The following is a 22,970-nucleotide window of genomic DNA, read 5'->3' as shown; positions in this document are numbered from 1 at the left end:
AGCAAATGCTTTACTATCAAATAAGTGCTTCCCCAGCGTGTTGTTTGATCCAAAATGGCTCCTTTTCCTGCACGTCTTTTAAAAATCGCATCAGTTTTAAGGGCCCTGGCTGGCTGCAACAGTTACCTGCCTCAATTTGCCAATTGGAGTAGCTGCATGACGATCTTTCAGTCCATCTCTTATTGCAAGTTGTAGAGTATGAATAGCACAATGCATATGTTGAATAGTAGTACGCTTAGATGCTTCTTTAACAATGTTATTCAAAATGTCACTATTCTCTTCGAATTCACTTTCTCCAATACTTGCAAGACTGTCTTCCTTTAATATCTGCCTGTCACTTTCTTCATCTACTTTCTGCATTTTCTCAGTTGTGTTTTAAATATTAGAAGCATTATCTGTCACAATACATAGAATCTGTTCATCCTCCCATAACTTCTGAAGATAGTCACTGGTGTGATGTGTCTTTTACTCCCACGGTTTGCGTTATTGTTTTATTATTTTCATCAACAAATCCAACATTAATAGCAAAATAAATGACTCTGTGACATGTGCATGCATCCATTTTTATGAAGACAAAATGTCCCTTTGAATGTGACCTTTTCGTAGTTCTTCCTTTTTACATTTGACCTCTTCAAATATTTGTTTTCTTATACTTTCTCTTTCCAGAGAAACACCAAGTTTTTCAGCCATTTCTCCATTTATGCCTAAAAAGGCTGGCTGTGAAATGAAGGATAGTGGTACACTATTCTTTACTACCATTTCAATAATGTGTTTTTTGTATTTTTCTGGTGTCATTGTTATGGTAATATTGTCAGATATAAAGAATCTTCTTAGTTGTGTTTGGTCTCCAGTAGATTTCTGACCATTTTTTTTTTATCCCAGAAGTAAATGGAATATTTTTTTTGATATCTTTCTCATTCACAACTTCTAACACTTTAGGATGAAAACGGTGCAAGTGTCTTTTCAAATTTGATGCTCTAGTAGGTGCATTTTCGTTAGACCCACTAAAACTCTATAAATATAGAATATGTAATACTAACTAGCATATTCTTTGATTTAAATACACATACACAAACACATAGTCCTGCGCTATTGCAAACATACATACAACACGGGACTATAAACACAAATAAGCTATAGCCCTGCACTAAACTTAGACATAATTTGTCCTATACAGAAAAACATGAACAAACATATATACTATACACACAACACAGAGCCCTACATTTTACTCAGAAACATACACACCATGCACGATACACAAACATTCATATATTCCTCCACCATACACATAAACATACACATTGTCCTGCAGTTTTATCCAGAAACATGCACACAGCCTTTCATCATAGTACACACAAGCAGCCATGCAGTTTTAAAATAAACATGAACACTTACAGTTGAATCCAAAAAGCTGTTCCTCCAAGTTCTTCTAAGCTCTTTTAGCAGACAGAAGAAGTTGAGCAGACGCTGCTGCCTTTATTTTTGTTTGCTGATCTTCTGCTAAAGACAGGGCAGTGGGAGGCCCCAGGGCCAGGGGGGCCCACTTATCTAACTGCCTAGTATGGATGGGAGCATATATGGAGAGGGCAGACAGGACACCTGAAGACACATCAGGCAATAGCACTCACCTACACCTATATCATTACATTTTTTTACACTCAAATGAACTTGTTAAACACATTATATCTGAAATAAAATGAAAACACTTTTTGTAATGTACATAATCCTGATTACATAAAATGTGAATGTCAGGTTGTATAGCTCAGATTAACTTCACACTAGTAGAAATACAACTATGCACTGGGCTTTATTCTTACATCAGAGTACTTAGTACAAAGTACTAAGTACAAATTGTTTTTGAAATAGGACATTTGAAATTGCTGTATTTTTTTTAATATAATTTAAATTTATCAGGAGTCCGAGTCAACACATTTTTATCTACACAGACTCCAGGAACCCAAAATTGTCTCCGACTCCAACTCCGACTCCACAGCCCTCCGCATAACAGGTATTTTTTTTACATTACGGACTTACTTTTAAAAGGCTGATCCCTTGTTCACTGGTTGGCCCAACAAAGTGCTCATCGTCATCAAAATGAATGTCTCCTAGGTACCAGGCATGGGCAAACTCCTGCCCGACTCCATCAAATGCCTGAGAACAGCCGAGGTGCTGCCCTGTAAATAACCAGACTGTTATTACCATACAGAAGTAATGTGGTAACAAAATGGGAAAACATGCACTTGAAACCTTCACAAAAGCACAGTTATCTGTTTGCCTTCTTACATGCGTTAAATTTTATTTTTAATGTCAGGATACAGAAAACTGGCCACTGCAGGCTAAATGTCTCTCCAATCCACACTAGCTCCAGTTTTAAAGAACAATGTAGTGGTGGCAGCTTTTGACTAAAAACGCTTTTGACTTGATCTAAAAAAACTAGGAAGTAGACAGAAGGCTTTTCCATTCAGACTCATGAATTTGTATCTAAACCCCAAAACAGAAATGTATTGCAAAGTAGCTACATTGGTTTTATTTTATAAAGCCTAATTTAATTTTTAGCTGGTGTGCCTTTCAGTAACACATTTTCTGCCCTGGGGTGACAATGCCACTGTACTGTACACTAAAAATATATTTAACAGACCAAAGGGAACAAAACACAAAGGTAAGTTATTTGCTAGCTCACTTCACCCCCTTTTTTGGTTAAAACTGTCTGACATTTTTTTTTCATAATTATGTCTCAGTGAAGGGTAACCAGGACAAATAGGGACAATATTTCTCTCCAAAAGAAACACAAACAGCAAAAAAAAATCTTTTCCAACCCAAAAAAGATTTAGATTCACCAGATTTTAATAGATAGCAAACAACACAACCTCTAAAGCATAGAACAGGTTTGTCAACTCTCATCACCAGTAGTAAGATCCTTCAGCCTCTTTTTTTCAACCCTGTAAACCATAGGAGCTGGCATCCCATTGGTCAATTTAGTCATCATAACTTTTATCATTAAGGGTCTTTTTTTAAAACCATAACCTCCTTTTTCTTGTCCTAAGAAGAATCCTTTTCTTATAAATTAAAATGATCAACTAAAAACAATGGATATGTAGTGTTAGTTTTAGAGGTGGCTTAGGAATGGTGCTAGTTTTAAAGGTTGTATATGGTTAGGGATTCATACTATCTCTGAAACTATCTTGATTTCATCAATCAAGAAATGAGCATATACTTGCCTGTGCCAAACCCAACTCGAATGTCTATGTCATCTCCAGTGAGATCCTCCACAAACTGTAGTGGGATGACCTCACTCCACATACGAAAAGCAGTGCGAAGTATTCTCCTCTGCTGGTCTATGGTCAATTGCATGCTATATCCTTCTCCCATAAGCCTCCACTTCAATGTCCTCTTCGAAATGCTCATAGCATTTCCATTCTCTAGAGCATTTCTCTCATCCCGTTTTTTTCTATAATGCTCAACCAGTGTAGACAGAACACTTCTCCTTCCACGAGTTCTTTCTGGTTGTGTGGGATCATGATATGTTTCATTTGTAGCTAAGAGGCTTAAAGTTGCATTTTTACGTTTTGATGGGGCTTTGTGGTCAGGAACACCACAACGAGGTTTGTTCATGGCCAGTTTGGTGGGTGTGTCCAGGATGCCTGTGGCATTCAAACCATTGGCTTCTTGAAATTTTTTCAATGACTCTGAAAAAGTTGAACTTAACGACGTCTTATTTGGAGAAGGGAGGAAGGAGCGTTCTGATGATTCTCCTTCTGATATAAGTTGGGAAACATCTTGTGGAGCTTGATCAAGGTCAAGAGACTCTCCAAATGCTTGTTCCTCCCAGTTTACAGGATCCACCCAACCATATTTGACCAGATATTGCTGCAGAACAGAGATATGGAAACATTAAACTTAGATACACAAATTTACAGTATGTAATGTACAGTGTTTTGAACATATTTTGGTCTAAAGCTGTAAAGCTCTGGAATTTTTTAAATTTTCAAATATAAAATGCAAATATCATGTTGACCCCTAATAAATCAGCAGGTGGTTTCATCATTTTCTTTAAACTTTTTGCTGCTGTAAAACATGTATGATTTACAGAAATCAGTAGTTCTGTAGTTTAACTATGCACGTAAATAAATAGTCAAACATTTGTATACACATGGCCATTACACCTACCTATATGACTAAAAGAAAGTGGAAATTACTACCAAGTTAGGTGTTTTAAGTAAATAAAACTGCTATTGTTACAGCATACAAAGAGATTTTAGACAGTTGTAGTAACAGCTTGAGATAGGTAACACAGAAAGAGCTAGCACACAACATTGTGTTACTGTTTTATATTTGTATAGAGACCTATTAAAAAGACCTCTGGATAGCCATGGATGAATATTAATTCATTGTGCATCCACTACTAAGACTTTTTGAATCCTTAGTGTGTATATACTTATTTAAATCTGAGTAAACAGTTTTAGAAAGTGCTGTGCACAAAACATTGTTTAATAACTTTGGTTTGAAGGAAGTTAATAGGTCTAACCAAAGTCTGGCCTTCAACCCTACTGAACACCTTTGGGATGAATTGAAATGGTAATTGTGAGTTAGGTCACAGTATTTGTTGGTCATATGTGAACATTTCAGCAATAAAACCTACAAGAAGTATACTTTAAATTTGGAATTTATCATTCAGTTAGTGCAGATACCTATAACTATATGTGTGTGCAAACTATGTACTGTTCTGTCTTCTCTTGTGCACTTCAGCTTACCATTTTTGCAAATTAAAGTAATTTACCACATTATAGCCATGCAATAAAAGGAAGCAAATAAACTCAAAATGCTTTCTTAGAATCCTGTTCAAATTGGATTCAACAGATTATATAGAACTGAATTTTTGAGGAAATTAGTCATCCTAAACTTTTGGCATTGTGTTTCTCTTTAAAATGTTTTCTCTCCAAACTCACTACATTAATCAGTAGCAAACACAGTACAACACTCCTCTACTACTTTATATAAATTTCCTCAGAAATCCTGGTTTATTTAATAACATTATCAACCTTTCCACATCGAACATGGATAAATGTTTACTGGGTGGGCCTGTGCATGTTTTGATCATTCTACTAGATGATAAGTTAGAAATGAGAGATATTCTATATGATATTCTATATATATCTGTTACTAATTCACATCCAAAAAAACTGAACAGCAGAACGCCCACTCATGTACATAAAGTGCTTGGTGCAGGTTTGACTGGAGGATGTTTACACTGCCTTGTTGTTCATGTTAAATGGCGATATTATGATATGAGTTTTCACGTTTACTGAAAAAGTTCTATTCTATCATTATGTAGGTTTCATATTTGTATACTGTAACAGTAAAGATTTTTTTTTTAATATACATATACACATAAAGAGGGCCTTGATCTTCAAAAAGAATATTTGCCTAGGCTGATATGGCTGCGTACAGAAATGTTTCCTCCTGCTTGAAGGAGACTGATGACATCATCTCAGCCTAGGCAAGATGCTGATCCTTACTATCTCTCAAGTACTGAACGTTCTGCTATGGTCCACCAGACCAGAAGTTAGAACAATAAACACTTTGAAGGATGAGCAAGTTCCCCCATCCACCATTTCTTTAGCGACTTCTAGCCTCTACATTTGTTAATGTGACTGCAGATGTAAAATTAGCACCTTGTATATGTAGACCTTCACACTCACAGTATACATGTTGCCAGCTTTATGGTGGTGCTCAATGAATGATTAATTTTTATGGAAGATATGGCTCTCTAATGTTCAACTGATATCTGAGTGCAATTCCCTATATCAGCTGCTGAGGACAACCATTTTATGTCCACCAATATGGTAGATAGACGCGATGTCAATAAAGTTATCAAACCGATGATCTATTCTAAAAAATGAGGACAAAAAATATATTACGTACACATTTTCTATAGCCTGTATGGCAGGGGCATGCCATTTGTCCACATATTTTGTAGGTCCAAGCAAGTGTCCCTGTTGCTTGGGAGTTTGGAGGTATGATACAACAGGCTCCATCTTTATCTTTGCCCTCTGCTGTCTACCTCTACCACTGCTACAAAAAATTATACTAACTTAGCTGGTCATACCTGTGCTGCCTCAGGGCTCAGAATGGCATCAGCTTGTGGGTGGTTTTGTAGTTCTACATCTGAATGGTCTCTGTTATGGAAGAGTTTTTCTGAGTGTGTCCCCTCTAATGAGTATATCAGGTAGAGGAGAGTAAATGGGATTGACACTGTTTTCAGGCAACCAGATAGCTCCATACCAGTTCCAACTGACCGTCTTCTGTTTTCATGTGATCAGCGTTCAGTACACGTGTTGTGTCACTTGTAATCAAGTGCTTCCACTTTAAGTACTTTTTGTCTTGTCAGGTTTTCAAGCCTGAAACAGAAAAAATAAGAGATTTAATGGTAGCCATTGATTAATTAAAAATTACCTAACTTTTAGTCATTTTATGCTACAAACAGATGATTTCTTTGTACAATGACATTAATTATATCAACTGTTCCGTTTTAACCAAAGGATAAGATAAACTCATGCAACTGAATATTTTCTTTAATACTTCATTACAAATATTGGTAATAAATTTAAAGTATATTAAAGCAGACCTATCACAATATTTTGTACTTTTTAAAGCAAAAAAAGTGTTTGTGTTTGCATTCACAGTGAGATTGGCACTTTTTTTTAATATATTTGCGGGAGGAAATGTCTCCTGTTCTCGCTCCTTCGCAGTGCTAGATTGGTGATATAAGCAGAAACAGTAAGAGGACAGTAGAAGATGGCAGCGCCTGCTGGTTCCTCCACATTGCGATGAAGAAAGAATGCAGGAAGGTGCGGGACCAAATGGAAGCTAGTTGTGGAGGGATGGAGGGCTCTGCAGAAGTAAAGGTGTCAATTTTTTTTTTGTTAAAGTTCTGCTCAAAGGGGTCTAATTATCAAGCAGGGAATCTGACAATGAAAAAAAATCACTGGTGGAAAAATCTGTCTTCTATTGAAATGGACTAGGAAGCTTCTCCAACAGAGATTATTTTGGTGAATGACAGATTTAATGCCTTAATAGATAGACTGAATAAATATCACTGTGTCGCTAATACATTAACTTACTTACATACTTTGGGAAAGCTGCTTATAAATGATCAATTAGCAGAATTGATGATCATTAAGCATGACATGATATTTGGGTATTTGGCATAGTTATACAGCCCAGTTTCCTGGATAGTGTTAATTTCCCAGTACATCCTATTTTACCATGCTTTAATAGGAATGCTAGATCTCATTACTATTTTCCATATTTATAATATATTAAATGCTGAAGCTACTCTCCCTGCCATTCTGGGATAGCAAACCAGAAGTAGGAATGAGTTAGACCTAATTTATACCTTCTTTACAATGCTCTGCCCAGTTCTAGAGACCATACTTCCACAGAATATTCAAAAAGTTGGATTGAGACCATAGATGAGCAACAACCTGGGTAAAAGGTCTAAGGAATAAAACATATCAGGAACACTATAGCAACCTAATATTTACTGTCTTGAAGAAAGAAAGAAAATGGAAGAAAGTGAATGAAAACTTCAAATGCATTAGGAGTGTAAATAAGGTTTAAGAAGGGAATATAAAGCTACACAGGGACATGGCTTTAAACTAGCAAGTGGAAAGTTCAAAGTTTACAGTATTATTTTACCAAAAAGTAGTTAATGCTTAAAACAGACATCAAGTAGAAGTAGTGAAACAGGTGACAGTAAGTAAACTTTATCAGGCTTGAAACAAACATAAAAAACTATAATCATACAAGGTTAGAAACAAACAAAAAGGAAAGCGGCTCTATGGACCACTTGGTCTTCTTTTGTTATCATTCTTTTGTCTTTCTCTTTGAACTGAGGAATGAAACTGTTAGTCCATTAGGTGTGTCAGGGATACCAGTATGTGATGTGTTATATGGAACTAGGTACATGTAGGGTTACTATACATACTATTATATATACTATTTTGTTACACATAGCTATGTGTGTAGTCTGCTGTAAAGAAGACAAGACAGCACAATCTAATATCTGAAAATAAAATTTATCACAGTGCTGCAAGGTACACAATACATACATATACACCCTCACCAGACAGCACTTTTCACAGATTCACTGCTTTAAAATAGACCCCATATTCTGCCATATATAAAATAAGCCAAAAAAACAATAGGCATACAATCTCAAATATTCCCATAGCACATATGTGATTGTTAGGCACTTCCAATACACATTTTAAAGATAATGTAAATTCATATACAAAACAATAAACTTAGGCTTGAGTTTAAAAATCAGTTTACTGAGCTAGGTAAAATTGTAAATTGAATTAGAATGTTATATGGTATAGTAAATGACAATACTGGTATAATAATTATTATTACCTGAGATAGATGGATACTTTGGAGTGGTCACTGTTGTACTTACTTGTTTGGCAGTTGCCTGTTCTGTCAGTGTCTCTCTACTCTTTGTAGCCTCTTGGCAGAGCTTATTTAACACAGTCTGAGCTGGGATGAGACTAGCCCACCCCTGAATAAATCATTAGCTATCATGTGAACTGTCAGACAAGCTGTTAGCTTATGACAAATAGAGCAGTGAATGCTGAAGAACTTAATGATGTATTTAAGTACTGGGGCTACTTGTCTCCACTTGACTGGTGTTGGCTGTTCTCAGGCAGCTAACATGAGGACAGTCACCTCTAGGCTGAACTCATTATCAAGGTCTTTAAAAACTTGAAAATATTAACCTGCAGTATTGAGAATGGGCCAAGGTCCGGTTTGGAGCCACTATTTTTACTCCTAGAGAAACCTGTAATGTTTTCCATTTGTTCATTCCCTTGCTCAGCAAGTTAATCATCTATGCAAAGGAAACTTAAAGAATATCTCTGCTTTCTAGACTAACTGGATTTTGGAATGTGGATCTATACATTTTAGGTGGACTTTCAGGCAAAGGTTGTTTTCCTATTTCTAGCTCAGGAAAAAGTTTTTATAAATAGTATTTGCTAATTTCCTTATTATACTCTAACTAAACCTTGAAGCATCTAATTTTGTCAATGTTATCAGTTCAGTTTTTATCAAAAGGGCACATCAGTGTGTTTGTGCGCGTGCGTGCGTGTGTGTGTGTGTGTGTGTGTGTGTGTGTGTGTGTGTGTGGGGGGGGGGCATTGGTTACTTTAGTTTTTTTATAATAAACAATGGAATACTCCTGTTAAGTTTGGTGTCTGTATTCCCTGAACATATTCTTTTGATGTTTAGGAGATGGTCCTGAAAGTTGACTGTCAGATGAAGCTAAGGAAGTGAGCCAAGTTCTCAGTGCACGAATTTCTTGTCCCTAAAGCATAACTAAAGTTCTATTTTAACAAATGCTTGTTCAGGCAGGTCATTATAGCAGAAAAGGACAGGCAAAATCCCTCCATGATTAAGCTGGGAAACTGTCATAATAGCTGAGCTGCACATTACCCTACCCTGCACTTGCAAGGAATGAATGAATAAAGTTACATTTTTAAGACACGGCCAATCAAGATGGTCAAGGATCATATATTCATGATGAGAAGAAGGAAGAAGAAAGAGGCGCTCTGAGATGGAATTAGGACAAATGAGTATAGTGCAGGGGTCAGCAACCTTTACTATCAAAAGAGCCATTTTGCCTCCTCTTCCACTAAAGAAAAATAGTCTGGAGCCACAAAACATAACACAGTTTATAAACTTTTAAAAGTTTTATTATTTTTTAAATTTTACCTTTTACAACAAGTGTGCATGTGTAGGCCTACTTTGAAATAAATTAAACACTGAACTATGCCCCTAGAAGCCTCCAGCTTCTAACATATCATCCTGTTACATTAGAAGCTGGAGGCTTCTAACATAACAGGGTAGATTTTTTTGATGGGCAGAGTTCTTTATGTTCTGACGATGCCTTAGCGATGAAATTTTAAGGGGTGTTAGCCACAGGTGTCCCTCATTTGCAGCTTTAATTTTGTTCACCTGTACCCCCCAATCTTGAGTAATTGGGGTTCAGGTGCTAGAAGCCTCCAGCAATGTGTAACAGGGTAGATTATTTTGATGGGCAGAGTTCTTTATTTTCTGATGATGCCTTAGCGATTCAATTGTAGGTGGTGTTAGCCATAAGTGTCCCCCACTTGCACCTCTATTTTGGTCACCTGTACCGCCTCCCCTCCGTTTCCAGATAAATTGGGGTTTAGGTGCTAGAAGCCTCCAACAATGTGTAACAGGGTAGGGGTTTTTTGATGGGTGGAGTTTTTAGGAGGTGTTAGCCACAGGTGCCCCCCACTTGCACCTCCAATTTTGTTCACCTGTACCCCCTTCCTGTTCCAGAGAAATTGGGGTTCAGGTGCCTCCAGCAATGTGTAACAGTAGATTTTTTTGATGGGCAGAGTTCTTTATGTTCTTATGATAGCCTAACAATTAAATTTTAAGTCACAGGTGTCTCCCACTTGCACCTACATTTTTGGTTTTGTACATCTCCCCATTCCAGAGGTATTGGGGTTCAAAGGAGAGGGATGTCATTGTACGCACCCATTTGTACACGCCCCGTGGTAGATTTATTTCACTGGTAGATTTTTTTCATTAGAACACTGGATAGGGAATCCCCCTTCTCCGCAGTGTCTTGGGAGGAAGGGGATCCCCCATCAGAGATCTCGCGGCAGCTGAAGGGAGCCACAACAAGGAGGCTGAAGAGCCGCATGCGGCTCCGGAGCCGCTGGTTGCAGACCCCTGGTATAGTGGGTTTTAAATCAGCTTTAACCCTAATCTTAACACCAATGCCAAAACTTTCCTTACAAATTTCACTTGTTTTCAGTGTAGTTGGGAAATTAATCCACTATTTCTCACTGCTCAAAGAACCTTTAGCAAACTCAGATGAACACCTAGTGTTCCATCGAACTTTAGTTGGAAAAACAATGTTCTAGAGTGTTTCCTCTCACCTTCTCCAACTAATTTATTATGCTTTAGTATACTTTCTTGGAGAAATTGCTCCATATAGTTAGGCTGTGTTCACATGTGCAATAATTGTCATTAGAAAGGATCTTTCATGATCCTTTCCAACGTCAAAAGGCTGCACGATTCATGAACGATAGCTGAACATACACCGCAATTCTGCTGTTTGGTGAGGGGGGCTGCGAGTTATCGGATGAGAATCATCTGACGTGTGTGTACGTAGCCTTAATCTCCACTTCTCACATGCTTTTCTACAAGACTTTTTAAGTTGGTTCTTACATTATCTTACCCTCTGACAGCTTTCAAGATTTTTTTTTTATTTATTATCATCATATGTACTGTAAAGGATGTTTCTGGAGTGTATCTTGTTTTTAACACCGACCAGGAAAGTAATGAGACCAGGAGGTCAGCATAAGAGCCAGACAGTTTTCCTAAGGAATGAAACTACTGCAGCCACCATATACCTTTTAATTGCATGTAGCCCTCACTCCCCGGATCTATAAAACATGTATTTATTGTTGCCAAAATCTGCAGTATTAAAATGTAAGGGTAGCATTGTATGTTTTTTTTTGTTTATTATTTTACAGTGATTGCTCCATTAAACACAAATACATGGAAGTGTGTGAGACATAATTGGACCAGTTCTTTAACAACTCTAACACTCCCTACGTAGATTTGACGTAAAATGCAGGAACCTGAAATAGAGGTCAGTACAGTTGTCTGTTGGCCAAGCTTTTTGACGCAGTAATGGTGGCATAGGCCTGTTTATCTTTTAATATATCATTCACTTCTCTGGTAAAATTGTATTTTTCTTTCCTATTAGGGACGTCATCAGGAGATTATATCAATGGACCGGCCCCAGAGTTACAGTAATAAAGCTTTCCAACACTTGATAAAATGTATGTATTCATTATAATTATTTGTCAGAATGTTCAAAGAACTAAAACCCTTTAGACCACCTACAGACCTGACTGCTTGGTTAGGATCCAATGCAATGAGTCATTGCATGCTTCAGGCACTTCTGAGGCTGTTTGTGTTTGAGTGAAAAAGGAAGTAGGAGTATGGATAAAGGCAATACCTTGCAGTGTGAAAAAAAATTCACCAAAAAGTTATATTTTTATTTTAAAATGATATTTGAGAAATCAAACACCTTGCTTACTTATGTCCTGGGGTGCATTGCCAGCTCTGCCACCTGCTGTATCACACACAATGACTTACAATGCCCATAAAGTTCCCTAAAAGCACATACCAAACTTAACAGCACTCAAGAATAGAATATAGAAATGTGCACAGAAATGTGACCAATCGAAATAAGAGAGAGGATTTACCAAATAGTGCTGACATGAAAGTGAAAAATTTTGCAGTCAAGATACTATTAGCAAACACTAGGAAATATATCAACAAGAATTTTGTTGGAATGGATTTCTTCAAAGTCATTTGCTATTTGTCAGCAAATGTTTTGAATCCTGGACCACATCCATTCCAGGTTTGCTGGATCACCCAGCTTCACTGATAAAAGTGTATCCGATCCAGCCTTGGAGAGCTTTAACCACCTGGGCGTTACACTGAGGTCTAGATTTCTGTACCAAAAGTGTTACAGGTTTTCATGCAATTTTTTTTTTTAAATTGTAGACCTGTAACTTACAGAAATTTGTCCGAATAGGGCTCTAGTAGATATAATGAATATAAAAAATGTTTGAAACACACAATCATGTAAAAAAAAAAATTACTTTTAATAACATTAAAGGAAAAACACAAAATTCAGCTTAAACAAGAATACATAAATAAATGAAAACCAATCCAATACAAAATACATACTTTGTATTTATTTTTAATTGAAACTCATTCATTCATTTTGTATTGGATTGAATACAAACTCCTGTATTCAATCCAATACAAAATGAATGAACGAGTTTCAATTTGAATTTCCCGCACACGCGCCGACGTCATCACGCACGCACGCACAAGAAGCCGGCCGGCTGTTTTTTTCCTCCGGCCAGCGGAGCACAAGATGCCGGCCGGCTTCTTACCTGGTCCCGCTGGTATACGAGAAGGCACCCAACGCTGGAAACGGAGACCGACGGACGACGATCGAACGCGAACCCGACGCTGGATGAGCACAGGGGGACCGAGATTTTCCCTACATTAAATCCCCACTTACCTGGGTAAGTGGGGATTTTAATGTACGGAAAATCTCAGGCTTAACGAAAAGAGCAACTTTTTTGAGCCCGTACGAAGGTCGGGCTTAACGGCAAGGAGGTTAATAAATCAGGACCAATGTTTATATGTGTTGACAAGAAGCATGCTAAAATGAACAGAAAGTTGAGTGACAGAAAGATCTTCTCAACATTCTGCTGCTTTTTCTTTCTGTTTACAGTCACTGGCTGGGGTAGGTCCAGTATAACTTTGGTTTAGAGAAGGGTTGAATGATGGTGGCCATCAGACTGGAGACATAAAGCAGCAGGCAAAATATATTGTGGGGGAAATCTTTGAAATGAAGGTGCAAATTGCTGCAAAAGCTGATTTTGCTATTTTAAAATCTAACAGGCTATTATTTATTATTTATATTATGAATTTATTGTTATGTTTATATGAAGATCTTAATAAAAGCAAAACTTATTATATTTTGTAATGCCTGCAACTTTATAGGTTGTAGACCATACCTAATCACCTAGCCGCTATCCCTCTGGCTCCACGACCACATACTTGAAATATCAATAAAAGATGATATATGAGCTGTGCATTTTGGATGCCACCTTGGCAGTGTCAGTTAGTTGCACCATGAAATAGTTCTTCGGGTTTGCTTTACACCAGTGGGTGATCAGATTGCCTGATCAACCAGCATAAGCATGGTCTTATGCTGATAAAAAGAGCATGAGCCCCCTTCCTTTCAATCAGCAGTCGGTTCTTCATTTATAGGGGGAAGCCCCTTTAATTAACAGAGAAAAACATCTCTATTCATCATCCTAGACAAGAGCTTTTAAAACAGGCAAAGGGTTTCACTTCTAAACTACAGCAGCCCCCTCCCAATCTAGACTGTCCAGCATGTCTGAAATATTGTTTCAATCAATTACCTTCACTTAGAAACAAACATAACTGAAGTCTGGGCATTTCTGTACGCTATGTGTGCCTCATTCTTGTTCTAGAACAGTCTATTACTTACAGTGATTTATTATCATCACATGAACGGGGTTACTGACAGTTGAGTGATTTTGCCAGTGTATGTAGTTTTTACATAGAAGTTTATCCAAACAGAGCAGCACCCCCACTAATGAACTTTGATTTATTCATATTGACTGGCTGGGGATTTTGTGTTCTATGATTTTGTGTTTTTAAAAAAGAAAAAAACAACAACGGATGCTTAGGATTGGTATACTGAACGTTTTCATCTAAACCACAAAAACAGACCAAATTAAAGCTTTAAAGTAAAACTCATTTCTGCCCATGCAGGGAAATACAACAGGTTTCTTTAGTTATGACCTTACTAGGAGCACACAGTCACCATTCCTAGAGCACAGAAGTCCTGGGGGCAACTGTGAGCTGGGAGGTGCAACTAATCTCTTGAGGCTGAGCGGGGGCTTTTTTATTGGAGAAGACTGCAGCATTAGATTAGGGGACTGGCGTCCGGTGGGAACTGGTGTTGGACCAGGGCTTTACACCAGAAGCAGCAAAATACCTAATTAATTAAAAATAGGCTAAAAGTACAATCCTAAAAAAATTAACTCCATTATCCGAGTTATCATGAAGTCTGTTCTTATAACAAAGTGCTGAAATTGCTGGCATTTGGATGAACAGTCTTAGTCAAAGAAATTTGGGGAGTGAAGTACTAGCAGTCAGGCATACTGGCTTCTGTAAAATCCAGGAACAGGGCATCCAACCTGGTACTAGCAGGGTGTACTTAATAAAGTGGCCAATATTTGTATACACAGCTAGCAGACAGCCCTAATACCTTTGTTTTTTTTTTTTTTAGTCCAATTCTGTAGCAGTTTTGTCACCTTTTGATCCCGCCTGCCCTTTTGATTTAGCCAAATGCCATGTTAAGATCATGGAGAGAGTTGGTGCTACCTGGTGCCATAAAATAGGACACTTGGTTCCACATAAAAATTTTGCTATGGGAGTTATGCTCCAGGGCTAAACTTCTCAGGGCAATTACAAGGATTAGAACAAACCATATTAGAACTGCTGGGGGGCCTATAACCGTGACCTTTAATTAGTTAGGTTTAAAACATTTTTACCAAAAGAAAAAAATACTGCTACATTACTAGTTTAATTAGGAACTAAACTAAAACAAAAAAATACACTTACCTTTAATCCTGCAGATCTCTCAATGGTGCTGGTCCTTCCCTCAATGCAGTCCTGCGTTGTCCTAGATTTCCTTTTTACGCGCCGGGCGCCTCTATCTTCGGACTTTTTTTTCCGTCTTCTTGGCACGTCACCCGATCTTGCACTGAGCAGGTACAGGGTCGGGTGATGTAGCCCGCTGTAAAGAGGAAAAAAAAAAGAGTGGCAATCTCACTGCGCTTGCATGAGACCGGCATCTCTTTCCCTTAATAGAAAAAACTGTCCGTCTGTGCATGGCCTCGGATAGAGCCTCCCCGGATGCGTAACCCCAGGCGATTAAGACTGAAAGGGGAGGTGTTGTCTAACCCTTTCATGTAAAGTGAAAATGTTGAGTTTAGGTCCGCTTTAAGTTTTAGGTTTAAGTTACAGATTAAATATTGAGGGCGGTATTTAAGGGTTGATTTTGGTAGTAATTTTAAGGTCCAGGGCTTCTAATAGGCTTTTTTTTGGCAACAAAGCAACTGCAAAAATCACTGGGACCTCCATGGCAGACACAATGCCATTTCACACAGATGTGTCATTGAAATTGAAAAGCCCAAAGCAATCAGACAGTTTCAAAACGCCATTTCTTTTCTTCAGATTTATGATTTCAGCTCTTATACCCTTATAGACCAAATCATTTTTTATTTGTCCACTATGGACCTGAGCACACGATTTCCATTCACATTTCTTAGACTTAAGTCAAGACTGAGGTGACATGAGTATACTGTAGTAAAAACATCAAGTGGTTAAAAATGAAAGCAAAGACCTGATTGGCTTTAGCAAAAACTCATGTATATCAGAACACACAGAACTCACATTTTTGGCGTATCTCAGTGGGAAATGGATAAGCACAGATTGGCGCCTCTCTCATGGACACACCCATCCCTGTTTACAAGTACAAGATATTTCAGGTAGGAGGAATTTTGTGCTGGCATTTCATGTACACAAACAGTTTATTGCTCTGAAAAAACTCAGTCTCTGACTCTGAGTTTAAACAAGAAACACAAATAATTTGGATTTACTTTTACAGGAGTCTTTATACTACTAGACAGGCAAATTCCCGTGCTAGTAAAAAAAAAACAAAAAAAACAACAAACAAAAAAAAATACTAACAATACAAAATCTTTTCAACAAAACTACACATTTTTTTATTTTTGTGTAGCATTCAGTAAGGTTTTATCCCCATGAGCACCTTCAAAAGATCCTGCTATCTAATCACTCATTTTAATAACAAGCTTACATTAAAATTATATGTGCATGTGATGAATTTTAGGTATGGTACTTATCTATAAATGTCTCTTTTATGAAGACATTGAAAAGAACTAAGATTAATGCTGGGTGCTGCCATAGATATGATGTCAGTAGCCTCAGCTGATTCAGTGCTGTCACTAAAAGAGGGCCTAAACTAAGAAAACTAAAAAAAAACACCAAGAGGCAGTACTATTTGACAAGAGAGACTTGCAATGTCTCTCAAAAATTATTTTTGTTTCAGCTCTAAACTACACATCGCTTGCACTGTGTAGCATAGCCCTCGTCACAGGGATAATGCAGGACTTGTGCATGCGCTAGTGTTACATCATCCAATCGGCGAGGAGGGATCCCTTCTCCATGACAGTCCACCATGGACCCGGCCGTGAAGATGACTGCATCCCTTTTAGTGCAGCGATGACAGGTCCTGCACAGGTCCAGAAACTCACCAGTTTAGTTTCTCTCTAAATAGTACTCTATACCATTCCCTTTTACAGGATCTTACTCAGCTCTGCCAACATAGGGCAACGCAGTGTGATAGCAAGAAGCATCTTTTATAATAAATGAGCTGTCTACCACTGCAGGGCTCAGGTCAGTAGAGGTCAGCTTTGAGTAAGGATGGGAAGGATAAACTGACAGAGGCAGGAGATTGCATTTAAATGTATCAGTAACACACCTCCATATAGCACATAAATGTATAATACTTAGACCACTTGTATCCTAGGAGGCATTAAATGTTGATCCATAAACCCATGCAGCCTTAAAAGTGGGATCGCCATCAAATCTGGCTGGGTGACCTATTTGGCGGGGCCTAGCACTGACTGGGAGTGAACTGGTAACAAATGTGCTGTCTGCGTCCAGTGATTCTCCTGCTTGCTTACTAAAGTACCAGGGCTGTGCCAGCCTGTTCTGACCCTCTGTGCCAAACATCTCATAGCCCTGCAGATGATTCCAACATTTTGAGTATATACAGACCTGTCAGAAATCTGTTTACTCTCCCTTGTGCAGCATGCCAAAATTCATTGCAAGTTACTATTTTAAAAGTGTAATCTTTATTGTTGATTTATTGTTACTAAAATCCTCCATAAAAATATTTACAGTGATATTCAATAAAGTTTGCAGGCCCGTGAAAATGTATACACCTTTTTAGAGAATAAGTGATTTTTTTATTTCTACAATTCCAGAATATAGGAATTAAGTTTAAAATGAAATTGTACTCTTTCTTGCAGGGCAACATATTCACCTAATTAAAAACCTCACCTCTCTTATCTCTACTTATGCCCACATTTCCTTTGTGGAGATTACAGAATCCAGAAAACCCTTTTACCCTCCCCACATTACAGAGCTCGAGCCTAGAGCATGGCCACTTTGGCAATTGATGCTGCAATGAAGGAGGTAGGGGAGAGCCATGTGCACCATCATTCCTGGAAGAAGCAGCAATAATAGAGTGGTTGGGAAAGGAAAGTAAGGAGAACTTTGCAGCTTGGTCTGAGTTTCAGTATTTTAGCACATTTTGAATTCAGTAAACATTTATCAATCACAAACCATAGTAACTCAGTAGCATTTTTCCCAACAGTGTGAATTCCACTTTACCTTTGCAAAAAAATTGTAGAATCACTGAAACAGATATTTTAAACTCCAGTTTTGCTGACAACTACTACACTGACTAAAGACTTTGCAGGGATTTTAAAACTTTGATACTATTAGTGAATGAGAGTCAATCACAAGAGCCAATGTATTGAAGGAATGGATAACCCAGCTTACTGCCTGTAAAAGGGTAGGCTCACACCACCCTGCATTGGAGCACTTTGGCAGAGCTGACAGTTCTGTGTAGTGGGAGTTGGGGATTGAAATTGAGTTTCACCAATGCTCATTCCTGACTAATTCCTTTTAAAGGATAAGTGCCCCTTCATGTTTGTGTATAGTGGTGCTATAAACTTTTAAAGGCAGCCAATGCTCTAAGGCCACTGCCTTTCTCCATTCCAGGTGCATTGTTACTTCGCAGGCGTACCAAAGGCCTCTTGGGTTTTTCGCATCCTGCTGCCAATTTTTACCTGTGGACCTCCACAGTAGCTTCTGATAGGGTTTTATGAGACCTCCCAAGAGGTCTCTTGTCTGGAGATGGTCCCATGGAAAGCAACTGCTCTTGCACTGCTGGCATGCAGAATATTAGCAGAAAGTTGCAAATCCCAGAGGCTGTTGGTACAATTGCAAAGTAACTACATCTGGTGAGGAAGAAACTCGGCAAAGGCGGGAGGAGTGGGGGTCTGGCTATCTATCTATACGATAAGTGCATTATGTTTGAAATGTCTGCAGCTTCACTAAAGCCCACATTTCTTATATTAAATGAGATGCTAAATGTTTGAGGTTTTTTTTTTTTGTTTAACGGGTAAATTTATAATGTGTGACAGAGTTTGTGAACTGGTCATCTATATCGATAAAGCACTTTCCAAATCAAAGTCTGAAGGTCATACATATACCTGGCCGGAGGAATGAAATTTGCAAAGTACAACAGATTTCAGGCTCCCTCCTGTTTCTTTAGCTTATGACCAGATCAGTAAGTCACACATTGTAATGTTTACAGAAAAGGAAAAATCTTCATTAGGTTCTACCAACAAACATTTTTTAACCCCCTTTGGTTTGCAAAATATACAAATTATTATTATACCATTTTTTATACCTAGAAATAAAATAAATAATCAAAAACCTGAAAACTTGTTAACTGATGACTTCCTGTGGCTTTTGCCTATGCTGCACTGTGGTCAATTAGATTGAACTCCGCAATCACTCATGCCTCTCTATGGTATGGAAAACCAAGGGTGGGCTCTGTAGTCGTTTCTTGTTTCTCTGTAGTTTGTTACTGGCAGAATCACCAGTGGCCAAAAAAGGAAAATATAATACACAAAGAAAACTATTGCTACGATCACATCTAAAGATTGGAAAGCAGCAATATATTACATTTTTGTTTTTGCGTTTAAATTATAATAAAGTACTATAGAAAAATGACACACCCTAACCATCCTGGCCAACCCAAGTGACTTTATTGCTAAAATACAAAAACTTCACTTGACATGAATAGGACAAGAAGGACATGCTCCCCCTTCCCCAATTTTCATGCTGAAAATCTCCCATTCCATGTAAATTGGAAGTGATCTTTAAACAGTGCTGCTGACTGACTGTAGGGGCCAGGGTAGGAGGACTCTCAGAGGATGGGGAACTTTGGCAAAACAGCTATGCAAAGAAAATAAATGTGATTGGCTTACAGTGTTCACATTCTGTCTTCTGTTTTCAGTCTTGTAGTGCTGCAGGAGACTAGTAAAAACCACGTTGATGAAAATTTAGTTACTGCTATTTGTTTAACTATATTTAGTAATTTCTTTTAAAGCACAATTGAATTTTAAATTTATATAGGCAAAATAAATTTAGTGTGCATCAAAACAAAATGTAAAAGTATTTTAGTATGTTTTCTGTTTTATTTGAATCAGCAACATTCCTAGTAGTAAAACCTGGTCCCTGCTAGCAGCAGAAAAGAACCCTTGAACCCTGTTGGGAAACATTGATCCATCTGCTGAGTCAGATATATAGTAATGAAATTCTGTATGTCATTTAGAAAAGCCTGTATTTGCGGTGGTTCAAATCTTTTCCAGTAGTCGACATGTTGGACCACTGCAGAGAGCACAACTTCTACACACTGAGTAAGGGTTCTTCTCCTCGCTGGCATTGAGAAACCTTTTTAAAAAGAACCATAGGAAATGCCAAACTAATGGTAGGAAGTACCTGGAACATATTCATCTAAATGTTCAAATGGGTTTCAAAAACATAAATAGATTATAATATAAATTTTTTTTTTTTACTTTAGTCCAGCTTGCTATAAAAGGTAAACATCCGGAGTTGATTCACCAAATCTATATAGACTGTTAACAAAATGAAGTATTTCTGTATAAGGAAGATTTTGCTTAGTTTAGTTGAATGTGGTGGTATTTAATTTTGCAAAGAATACCCAATCATGTAGCAGTATATAGGGTTTTTGCTTGCACATGATGGAATGGTTAAAGTCAGCAGAGCTACATCTCATTTACAAAGCTAAGAGAGCTGCTCATTCTACATGATCTAGGAGTGCAAATGGTGAAATGTGTAGACGTTCACTATGTCTCATGTGAAGGAGGAGTCAGGAAACGTGTGCTTACAGTATACCAATGATAATTCAAATGAAGCAGCAGCACTATTCATAGTATTAGAAACAGTTACAGTTTTATTTGAATTGACAATAACTTTTTTAAAATTGTAAATAGAGTCTGTAACTCAAATTTAACAGCTATCTGGGGCTCCATTACAGAAATGTCCCTTTATTTGCTGTCTCTGCAACAACAGTAAAGAAATGTAATGAAAAACCTATGAAAGAGAGTCTCCCTTACTTCCTGTTTGGTAAACATCATCAACAAGACAGGAAATAAAGGAAAATCTCTTGAATGAAATATTAAATAGCAATGAAACTTTAAAAGGAGCTCTTAACCTTCTCCAATTCAAACTTTAAAAAAGTAACATATTATTACAACCAAGTATGCCAAGAACATAAGATAAATTCAAATGTATTATTCCATCTGGCTTTACATTGTACCATTGATCCCATTCATTTCCTCTTCCCGAATTGCTGTAATTGCATTTTGTGCTATTGCTGTTTGGGTTTAGCTGCTTATTTTTTCAACGTGACTCCCTAACGCATAGGCACCTTCCCTGTGTGCACATTCATATATATAATAAGCAGAACATCAGTAATGTAACCAAAACAACTCTTCCTAAACCTAATCCACCATACTAAGTACATACGTTAGCTTTTTATACCTCATAGTTCATAGTTGAAGATAATAAGAAAGAATTAAAAATTACCTTTTTGTAATGTTTTCTGAAATTCCTTCTGGTCCTTAGACAAGCAGGCAGCTGAGCTCTGTGCAGTTTCTGCTGCTTTGGTGACGGGTGTGCTGTAAAATACAGGAATCCTGAACTCCCAACAGCTGTGTCTTTTCAGCTCCTCCCACACACAGCCATTTTTAAATCATGTGGATTTTTTTTTTTGTTTGAATCTATTTTTTCTTCTATAACTAAACATGTGGGAAGGTAGTCAAAGAGGATCAACTTCTAAAATAAAGCTAAAAGCTATGGTGGATAATTGTGTCTGGCTTTCACCAAACCTATGAACACAATTATGATATTTGTATTGATCCGCATTAAAGGAAATAGCCTCTGTTATTATTGTTTTATTTTTTTCAAAATGACGTGTTTAACAATGTACAATGCATATATTTTTGGAATTTGTGATACATTGTTTTAATGTTATGTAATAAAACAGAAGGTGTAGAATGCATAGACTGATTATCATTTCTGACCTGAGTTACAGTCCAATAAATTATTCAGGTCTAAGGTTATTCTGTAATCAACAAGTTGTAGTTATGAAAAAATGTCAAGAAAATACAGTTCTATCTAATTCTAGTTCTTAGAACATTTAAAGAACAAGTACATTCAAAACATTTATTTAGTCTTGGATAAAACAAAACATTAAAAAAATTCTTTACAAATTTTTTTGGCATCTGTGTCCAATTGGGGAGATTTTCCCCCACTTCCTTTCCCATAGACTTCACAGAAAAAGAGATGAGATCTGGGATGAAAAGTAATGGAAATCCCATATAAGACAGTTGTCAATTAATTGGAAGATTTTGCCAATCCAATTTAAACTATTTTGAATTTTCCCGCACTTTGAACCCCAGTGACAATAGCCATCAAGACCAACGGTAAAAGGAATCTCCCCTGTGGGCAGATAGACAGTAGGAATGAGTTGTGCATCTCAACAGAATTGAATTCACAGTGGAAAATGTGTTTCTGTGGAAAGTAAATTGGTGAACACCACCATGCAATTACTTCTGTGGAAATGTATCTATTTCATTCAGCGATTAGTCTATGATAGGTAAACAACCCCAGGCATTACCTTGGCTTGACAATGGATTTTCATCCACTGACATCCATCATCAATGAAAATTTATACTGATCAATTTTTTACATGTAAATCAACAATCTTGACAACATATGATGGTAACCTGTTGTTAAATGACGGTTCTGTGACAGCATAGGGAATCCTTGGAGATGCATTGACAAAATATGGTCAATAATATTGCACAGAATTCCCTGCAATATTAATGCAATGCATGGGATCTGTCTGGTTAAAACTTATTTTTGATTTTAAAGAACACTTACAATTTAGGCATCTCTAAGCTTGCTATTGAAAGAATGTGTGTATTAAAAGACGCTATCTCTGCTGTCCATTTTTTTATTTTTTTTTTATTTTTTAATGGATTAGTATATGTGTCCTGTGCATATACTGTAGTTGTGCTCAGCTCTCCCTGCTTTTCTAACAGTAGTCT

General features: G+C 37.4%; 1 protein-coding gene across 3 annotated transcripts in view; it reads right to left on the bottom strand.

Annotated features, from left to right (window-relative positions):
• Positions 1 to 21,523, bottom strand: part of LOC140323405 (matrix metalloproteinase-21-like) — a 32,267-nt gene extending 10,744 nt beyond the window's left edge. The window contains exons 1-4 of one of the 3 annotated variants that reach the window (XM_072400426.1): positions 21,445 to 21,523; positions 6,110 to 6,401; positions 3,222 to 3,870; positions 2,038 to 2,177 (exon numbers count right to left, since the gene is read on the bottom strand). In XM_072400426.1, the coding sequence (XP_072256527.1) occupies positions 2,038 to 2,177; positions 3,222 to 3,870; positions 6,110 to 6,283 (963 nt within the window). In that variant the 5' untranslated portion in view covers positions 6,284 to 6,401; positions 21,445 to 21,523. Of the gene's footprint in view, positions 1 to 2,037; positions 2,178 to 3,221; positions 3,871 to 6,109; positions 6,402 to 8,418; positions 8,671 to 16,125; positions 16,201 to 21,444 lie in introns of those variants that run through there. The other 2 variants (XM_072400428.1, XM_072400427.1) reach the window with 2 other exon arrangements.
• Positions 21,524 to 22,970: the final 1,447 nt, after the last annotated feature.

This window comes from Pyxicephalus adspersus, chromosome 2 (genome assembly GCF_032062135.1).
Source record: "Pyxicephalus adspersus chromosome 2, UCB_Pads_2.0, whole genome shotgun sequence".
Taxonomy (NCBI): domain Eukaryota; kingdom Metazoa; phylum Chordata; class Amphibia; order Anura; family Pyxicephalidae; genus Pyxicephalus; species Pyxicephalus adspersus.
The sequence above is the reverse complement of the archived record's forward strand: the minus strand, read 5'-3'. Positions and strand labels throughout refer to the sequence as shown.